The sequence below is a fragment of the Convolutriloba macropyga genome, chromosome 8 (assembly GCF_964194025.1).
Source record: "Convolutriloba macropyga chromosome 8, txConMacr16.3, whole genome shotgun sequence".
In the NCBI taxonomy this organism is placed as follows: Eukaryota; Metazoa; Xenacoelomorpha; order Acoela; family Convolutidae; genus Convolutriloba; species Convolutriloba macropyga.
The window spans coordinates 28,835,834-28,845,367 of NC_134475.1; the positions used below are offsets into that span (position 1 = coordinate 28,835,834).

General features: G+C 31.5%; 1 protein-coding gene across 2 annotated transcripts in view; it reads right to left on the bottom strand.

Moving 5' to 3' along the window:
• The window catches only part of LOC142344061 (neuronal acetylcholine receptor subunit beta-4-like), a 94,223-nt gene extending 92,400 nt beyond the window's left edge, over positions 1 to 1,823 (bottom strand). For both annotated transcript variants that reach the window (XM_075395538.1, XM_075395537.1), the window contains exon 1: positions 1,452 to 1,823. In XM_075395538.1, coding sequence (XP_075251653.1) covers positions 1,452 to 1,521 — 70 coding nt within the window. In that variant the 5' untranslated portion in view covers positions 1,522 to 1,823. The remainder of the gene's footprint in view (positions 1 to 1,451) is intronic.
• Between the last annotated feature and the right edge of the window lie 7,711 nt (positions 1,824 to 9,534).

Consider the following 9,534-nt stretch of genomic DNA (forward strand, 5'->3'; position numbering starts at 1 on the left):
CCTAAAAAAATTGTTAATAAAAAAAAGATTTTTATTAGAGCAAAAAACGTTTCAGATCTGACTTTTCGGCCAAATAGGCAGAGCAAAAATTAAGCATTATAAAATCCTCGTGGATGAATTTTATGGTTTGAACTGTTTCGTGTTCTCGTCCATAAGTTTGCAAATTTTGTTCAGTCGAGAGTTTTTTGGCTTTTCCAAACTTAAGACAAAAATACAAAAATAAAAATTTTAATTTGGTTATTGTTCCAAAATTTTGTACTTCAACAAATTTGTACCCCCAAATCGCCATGATCGGTGCTTTCTTTAAAACTGAACTGAGAATTCATTATAAAACGCTGAAATAGTTGAATTGTTTAGAAATGCTTGCGATGTTTTCCAATGTAATCTGCCCGTGTGCTTCCAAATACGTAATTGATATTTTGCACTGACCTCGATGTATCATTTATTTCGATGTTTTTGTTTGTGAGAATCGGAATTTTTTTGTACAAGAATCTTCCAAAAACAGAAAAATTGTCCATATTTTCAGAATTTAAAATCGGCGTTGCTCTTCTCATATACTCTTCGTGTCTGTGTCTTAGGCGTTTGCTTTTTGTGTTAATTAAATATTTAAAAACTTTTTCGTAGTTTACAGCAATGACATTGGGATTCGTTTCCAGAAATTGGGTTGGCGCTTGATCTTAAAGATAAACTTGAGTTCATATTTCTGTTTTTGCACTTGTACAAAAGTTTCATTTTTTGCTGCGAAACTTGCTTTAAAAATGTTTACCTTTTTTCTCATCTTAAAATTATAGTTGGTAGAGAGAGCAATAAAAGTAGAAGTCAGGTTTTAACGGTAGTGTAGAGCTATGATTTAAGCATAACAAAGTAATGTGGCATGTAATAGCTCAAAAAATAACTTTGTCGATCAGAAATCGTCCAATTTGACATGTTTTGTGTCAATAATGGTTTACAATCACTTTTAATATTCTATTTGGAATAGAGGAATTAAAAAAACGTTTTTTGAAAGAAAAAACGATTCAGTTGATAATTGTTTGTCAGGGATATACAAGTTGCCATAATTTTAGATCAGCGTGCAAATTTTTTAAAATCATTTTGTTCTAACAGCTGATTTTCTTATTTTAAAAGCCATTTTGCATGAATTAATCTGTAGTTTAATTTCTTTTTTCATTCATAATTATATGTAGAAGACAGCATTGTTCTTTATCGCTCCTAAGTATTCAAAAATTTAGTTGACGCCGATGCAAAAAGCTTAGTTCAAAAATTCGCCCCAACTAAATCTTGGTAAAATTTTAAACCATAATTCATACTGTAACTTTAACCAAATTATTTTAAAAATTCAAAAGTGGTTTTGGTATGTAATAAAAAACGTTTCATTTTTTAGATCGATACAGTTAGAGAGCATAGTCTTAAGATTGATTTACAGCGATCAAAAGAGAAAACATCAAACTTACCAGCGTAAGATGTAGGCCATGGCCACAGCATTAGAAGGGAAAAAACAGTAGGGCTCAAATTGCGCAACATTTGTTCACACGTCACGTTGATATTATCTGACGAGTTTTTCACGCAAATAATAGAAGATTAATAACCAAATAAATCGAATTCTTGGATTATATCCGCTAGAATAATATCTAATATCGAGTACACAGGTTGCGGCTATGTTTACAAATTCACAACCAAATGTTATTGTTGTTCTTTTTTGTTTTTATTTGATTTTATCAAAGACTGTAAATTTGAAAGAGATCGCGTGTTTTGTTTGATTCAACATAAAACACTCTTTTCGTCTCTCATAGGTGACAAATATTTTATAACTAGACAAAAGTGAATTATCACAAGATACAAATATTATAAATCAAAATTACAAAAAAGTGCTTAAATTGAATATTGACCAACTGAAAGTATAAATTTTGCTCCCTTTTAAGTTATGTTCTATATGTTAATATGCATGTACACAGCGGAAATAGATTTAAGCCAGCCAATAAAATTGAAGATATTCCGCGCTGATATTTTTCCTGCTTGCTTACCAAATAAGATAAAATTGAAGACGAGTAAAAAAAATTGCCAACCGCTAAATTGCGCTCTCAATTTTTGTGCTTTCAAAATTGTCAAGTCATTGCATCTGTTTTGCAGATTGCACTTAGGACTATCTAATGAAAAACAACCTAGATCTAAAAAACGAGCGATTTTTCAGATATCATATAAAACGGTGTGTTTGATTTAGACAAAAGAGTTGTTTTATTATTGTTTTTTGAGGCATACGCTCCACTGACTCGCAATTAAAACGTAGAGTTTCTATAATGGATAAATTCTATCAATGCGAAAGATTATTCATTCATGTTTTGTTTAATGTTAATTTTCACTTGTTGTTATCGTTCATTTCCTGCAGTAAATTTGTAGGTTTTGAAGTATTTTAAGACCAATTTGACTTTTAGGACAAAGACCCATAATTGTTCACATCAGAAATTACCGGAATTCACCAAAAGAAAACAATACCCCCCCCCCCTCCATCCTGAGGAACACTAGCATGTGTTGGTTTGGTTTGTGCAATGAACGGAATCGACCTTCGCAGATAACCTGAAAAACTCATCAACCTTAATTGTATATACCTATCTGTTTAAACCGAGTTCTCAATTTTATTTAGTTAAATAAAAAAGATAACTCGCTAAAATGCGTTTGCATATCAGGCTCAATGAACCAGAAGATATCGCTTCAAAACAACTCATTTTCGAGGTTTTTTTTTGCACCCGGAGATACTCAATTTGTAGTTAACCTAGGAAAAACTGAGGCCAAAAATTTTGATATTTTGATAACCAAAACTGGTTGAACAATAGAAAAGTTTGTTCCCGATATAATTTTTTCCTTTTTACTTTGGTATAGTAAAGAGATCAATAACTTTGGCTCCAAGAAAACGGCAAAGCTTCTAAGTAAAAATTTTTCAAAAATTTGGTAAAACTGATTTCAAAGTTTTCTAAAAATTCTCACAATAATACAATCAGGCACTTCAATTACGCATGATGAAAAATCTCTGATTTGTAATATGAAGTTGCTTTTCGTTTTTGTCATAAAAAAAGCTTTGCTGGTTATTCTTCATGGGCTGCGAACAACGGTTTAAAAAATATAGACAACTCTCTAGTCATTCTACTTGAGTTAATTTACAATTAAGTTTCACTTTTTTGTCAGCTATAGATATTCTCTAAATTAATTAACAACCAAAAAACTCTATACATTTCGCAAATACTGGTTAAATTTATAAACTCATGAAAACCTCATTTAGTTTGTAAAAAAAGTTTCCAATGGTGGTTACTAATGAACAAAAGATTGAGGGCGGCCGCAGGGGTGGTTAGCAGTTTGAGGGCAATCACAGGGATGAGTGGATATTTGAGGGTGGCCTTTGGGTCGAAAACATGAAAAGCCGATGACCAGACATCAATACTATGTTTAATATAACACGTGCACCTTTATATAGCATTTGCACCCAATAAACGTGGAGTAATCTTGGGGTTCACCAACTAGCCCTTTGTATAATGGTAAGACTATTATCCAGCAATGGTTCTTTTTTGAAATGACCACAATCTTTCAATGGAATTCTGCCGGAAATCAACCAGGGTTCTAGTAATGTGCAAGTGATGTGTTTACGTCAGGTTGTCGTCTTAGTCCCTCTGTGGTACTTCCTGGGAACTCAACATTGAATTAGATCGCTCTAACTCAACCAAACGAACACAACAACATTAGGAGTTGGCATGTCCAACGGTTCAAACAGAATTGAAAATGATGGAGGAGGGGAGGAGCAAGGGCTCTGAGTCAGGGTGGACTGGTGTCAAGGAATGATGTGTAGAATGGAATCAGATAATTGGTAGTGGATAAAAGGGGGTACTGAACAGCCACCCGACTTGTCCCAGCCGCGCGTCTAATCGGTACTCCCCTTTTATCCACTACTACTCACACAAAATTACTCATCACAAAACACAGACATTTTCCACCTTTTCTAAAAATAAAAAAAAATATAATTCACCGCATGCGTGCGTTAGCGTCGCGGGTATATCCACCACTACGTGCCCAATTTTGCGCAGTTTATAAATAGAAATGCTGAAAATGAAAAAGCGCATGTCATGCTAAAATGGCCGCCTCCATTAACAAAGATGGCAGCCGCCATTATCAGAAAGATAGTAAACGAGTAAAAAAAATCGAAAATAAAATGTCTTTAAATATAGCTTGCAAGTTTAAGTATTCTTTAAATTTCTTTAAATTAATTCATTTTAAGTTATACAAAGTGTTCAATTTAATAGAAGGATTTAATAATTATTTTTATTTAAAAACAGGTAATTACTTGGGAAAGCATAACTAATTTTAAGTTATCAAACATGTCGGAATAATCTAGGAAAAAAATGTTCTAGAATTCCTCTATCTGACTTGACCTTTTTTTCCATCTGTCACTTTTTGGCAATTCATCATGAGTTTCATTTCACTACAAAAACTTACAATCGAGAACGGAAAACAAACAAAATCAAAACTCTACCAATTAACAAAAAAATTTCTGACAAGGTCCATAGCAGAAGTTCAGAACGATAGTCAGCTACAATCTAAGTACATGACAGAATTAAAATTTCCATACCTGATAAAAATGATTGCTTTTTGGGAAATAAATTTATCATTAATATTGATATCCCTCTACTGAATAAATTCTTTTGCTCGAATTTTGCTAGTAACTCAATTTATAAACCGAATTTGCAAATTCCAACTCCAACAAATTGTAGCCCTATAACTTGGCTATGTTGCTGCAAAGATTCATTCTGCTACAGTTAGCAGTTGTTTTAAGGGCGGATCTGCAAGATTTAAAACCAAAATCAAAATAAGTTTTTCTAACATTAATGTTAGCAAGTCTCTCTATTGTTTTCAATGACACCAATGTTCAAACTAGGCCTAAGCTTTGTTCAAACCAGTAAGAGCAACTGACTATGTGCTTTGCACAAAGTTTCTCTGAATTAGGAACTTTGCTCCTCAGAGAGAGATATTGAGAATATCAAAGTTAATTCTCTGTTCACAAGTTGTGGTTTTCTGGGATTCAACCGATTTCTGGTAGTTTTCAAGCTCTATTTATCCTGCTCTACATATCAAAACTGCATCCCTGACTGGCTGTAGATAAGAACGTTGACAAAATGAACAGTTTTTCATAACGTCACCTTTTCATTGTTAAGTTGAAGTAATGAAGTTTGGTTAACCAACCGGAAATTTTGTCGAATTTTCTGAAACAACAAGAGATTGAATCACAATCAATCGTAAAAAATTTGATGCAATTTAGTAATGAATTTTGTCTTTTCTTCCAAAAAAAACTTTAAATGGAAATTCTACGTTTTCAGTGCAAAAGTCATTGTTGTTGATGATATCATGGTTAACTCCGAAACTTCCTATTGATTTTTCGCCATATTCGAGGAGAGAAACTTAAGCTATATTAAGTATTTAAGGCGAATTTCTATTCAGTTGTTTTTTGTGCATAATTGGCAAACTGATTTGCAGATAGTGACGGTAATTGGCGTTTGAGTTGCAGTTTGACTTCATGTACTATTAATGGTTGCTAAATATGTAAGAAAGTTAAATTTTAAATTTATATTTTTTAACGCACTAGTTTTTTCAAAATTGATATTCCAAAAATTATATATACCCGCTTAACTCAACAATTTTGCTTTTTTATCTGTTTTCAGTCTAAAATAAGAAAAAATGTAGGACATTATCACAATATATCAGAATAAGCACACCCGTATAATTAAGCATAGCCTTCTACCTAACATAATGCCTTTTTTACTTTTATGCTTTTTATGCTTATTAAACTGAGGATCTAATTTTTTATCAAACATTTCTATTAAAACATCAATATCAATACCACTAGCTTGAAGTTTACAAAATTGAGAATAATATTTGAAAGAGCAACTGCGCTTCATTTTAAAATAACCACCTCTATGTTAATCCAGCTTTGGGTGTGCTCTTTTTATATGGCATCTCAACGACTAAAACTAACATTAGAACTACAATGTTCGCATTTAACTTTACTAACATTACAATCCTTACATGTATACTTATTTATGTCAAAATCTATATTATGTTTTAAACATACAATTATTACAAGCTATTCTTAGCTTCTGTCTAACTTATTTACCAATATTATTGGCGAAGCCGCCTTGCGGATCGGTGGAACCGCTTCTCGCAAAAATATAATATTCAAATCTACCTTTACCTTTATCTTCATCTTTATTAAATCTGTGGTTTTTCTCTTGAATTATATCTTTAAGTCATTTTTCTGATCTGCGAAGCAGGTTCCCTGATCTCAATTCTCGTCACTGATCCACGCAGTGGCTTCAACGATCTCTGAAGCAGTTGGGAAAACCAGGGCAAAGCCCCTTCCACTGATCTCACTCTTACTACAACCATTCCTAATACAGATTCCACTGAATAAATTATCCATATTTATCCAAATTTACCCACACCTCTTTTACAATCATGAATTCTAGACTAAAGACACTTGATAGAATATAATCCTTCAAAGAATATATTGCACTAAAAACAATTATGAACAACTATTTTTTGCTGTCAAAAATTTCAACTATATCAATAGCATTATCGTTTGAGTTATATAAATTTGAGAGATCATATTTACCAATTTTATTTATATATCGCGTCTTATATCTCATATCTACAAGCTGTTCTCCTTCTTTGGCATAGTTACCTATTGAATAATCGAAAACGATAGCACTTAATTTTTTGTTAAGTTTTAAATCCTTTTTCATAGCTCCAACACCCGCTACATTGAAACATTTAGTCTTCTTATTTTTTTTTACTAAGATGTCTGTGTAGATGCTCTGTATGTCAAGAACCGGGTCTGGTCATCATGATGTTCACCTTTTTCTAAGTCTCCCCAATAGCCATAACTTCTATTTTAACAAACATATTAGTTCTATTTATTGCATGACCAGCCGTAGTAGCCGCTGAAACAGCAACTCTTATTCGATTACTTGGCGAGACATAATTATGTATTATTAATCCACCGTCCAGAATACTAGAACAAGCAGATGTCCAACTTTACCATTTAGCTCTAATTTGTTCTTTTGTTTAAACCCTTTCATTCTTAGTTTTGGATAAGTGATTACACTATATCTCTCTTCACTTGATAAACCCTCTTTAAGACTCATTGCCTCAAGATCTATATATTCAGTACAAGAATTTTATACTATATTTCTATTTTTATCTATAATAATAAACAAATCATTATTCGGACCATTTTTGATAATATCATATTGAGGATTAAACCCTGTTTAAAACCCATAGTTTGCCACAAATTCATCTGTTTTAATTTTTATTGATACAATTTCTTAAGATTCTGCGGACAAAATTTTGTCACACATCACTGAATTCATATTTAGAACCACAAGTTTTTTAAAGCTCTGAAAAAAATGCAGCATTGTTATATGTTAAAATATATATAGTATCTGCATTAGGCACACGTATTATCTATTTGAGCTGGTTTATGACATATAACAATCATTTGAATATTAAGTTGTCTCCCCACTTGCAAAACAATAGGTTATTTGTTTATTTAACTTACCACCCATATCATCAAGTTCGAATAAAAAATATTTGAAAACTTCAAAATTACTTTTGTAACCTCTTCAATAGCAGCCGTTGTATATCCCACACATTCTGATTTATCTTCCCACACCACAATGATGTCTTTCTTCCTCTTTATACAACTCTAAATAGTGTTTAACAAAATATGTTTTGCAAATACTAGTACCACCATAAACAATGGTATGTAATGGGGACTTTTCATATCCAAATTTTTTAAATTCTTTTTCTTCATATCCCTTAAACCTTTTTTTATATTGCATGATTTTTACTAAGCACACCATCATAAACCCATTTCTTTAGGGTAAAATCTAAAATCATAGTTTCAAATTTCGACGTAATTAATAAAAAATACAATATTGATAATAAAATTTTGAGTAAAATCGAAATACAGAATATAGTTAGAGGTATAAGTTGACTACCAATTGAAATAGTAACGACAGATCAGACACCAGAAACTATTAATGCAACCAATTTTAAGATTATCTTTAATTTAAATCCAACTGATGGTACTCAGTTGGTTTTAGTTATAGGGAGAAACGGTGGTGAGACGGTGAAGCACGAGCAATCCCCGTTTATTTTTTTGGTGGTTTCTGTTTTGAAACACCACCCTTTTTCTAAGAAAAATATATTCATCTAGGGTCAGATGAGAGAATACAAAAATTTGATGAATCTTATTGTGTTGCATATTGTCTATACATGATCTATTTTATTGATAGAGGATTTAGATTTAAGAGTGCTCTTAATATTCTAGTTAATCAATTTAAATATGCTAAAATATATAACGATTTTTGTTGTTTATGTCGTGTTAAAATTTTAACAATGACAAAGATAAAGCTTTAGCTAAAGCTAATGGCAATGTCAAAGTCACTATCAATGACAATGATTGTGTCAATGTTAACTGACTTCACCCGCGGTCTACGAACGACGTCAATGACAAAGCAATGTCAATGAAAATGTCAATAACAATGACAATGTCAATATCGATGATAATATCAAGTTCAACGTCAATGATAGTGATAATGATAATGATAATCATGACTAAACATCGGTGAAACCGCTTCACGGATGGTCGAAGACCCATGATGGGATAGTTATTAAAGTATCTTTCCCAGAAACTATCAGATGTGTACTAACAAGATCAAGTGAATATGGAAAGACATACTTATAAAGAATCTAATTATAAGGAGAATATACTTTGATAAGCTAAACATAATCGGTCCGAAATGATCAAAACGAAGATGTCAAAAGTTTCAATGAAAAAGCAGATGCTGAGTTCATTAAAGATATAAAATATATACCTTCAGCTGATCAATTATCAAAAGAATTCAGCAAACTTATGATATTTGATGATGTTAAAGCCAAAGAATAATTTATTATTGAATACTTCTGTAGGCGTAGACATAATAATTGTAATATGATATATCCTCATCAAAATCTCTTCTGTTTGAATAGACAGAATGTTAGAAAGTATTTAAATCTATTTGTTTTATTTGAACAGAGAGATAAAGCCCTCCCGTCTATATATCAAGCCTTCTGTAATAATGTTGATCTTACCTATCAAAATTTTATTAGTTTCTGTAATGAAGTTTGGAGAGAACCTCATATCTTTATTGTCATGGATATATCTAAAAGTAAAAATACTAATGGGTAACTTAAAAAAATTAAAATTTGAAAGTATTATATACTAAACCACATTTTATAGTTAGAGAACAAACTATATCTACATCAATTATTATAGATAGAGATTAATCTATATCTATTATTATGTGAGATATATAGAATTACTAAAGTATAGATTCACTAAAGCCAAATTTTTGTGTATAGGTTCACTAAAGTTAAAATATTTTGTTGATTTTATCCTTCTAGGTTAATTGTTTGTTCTTCCTTTGTTTAAGTTAGTGCTTCATTTATCTTTTGCAG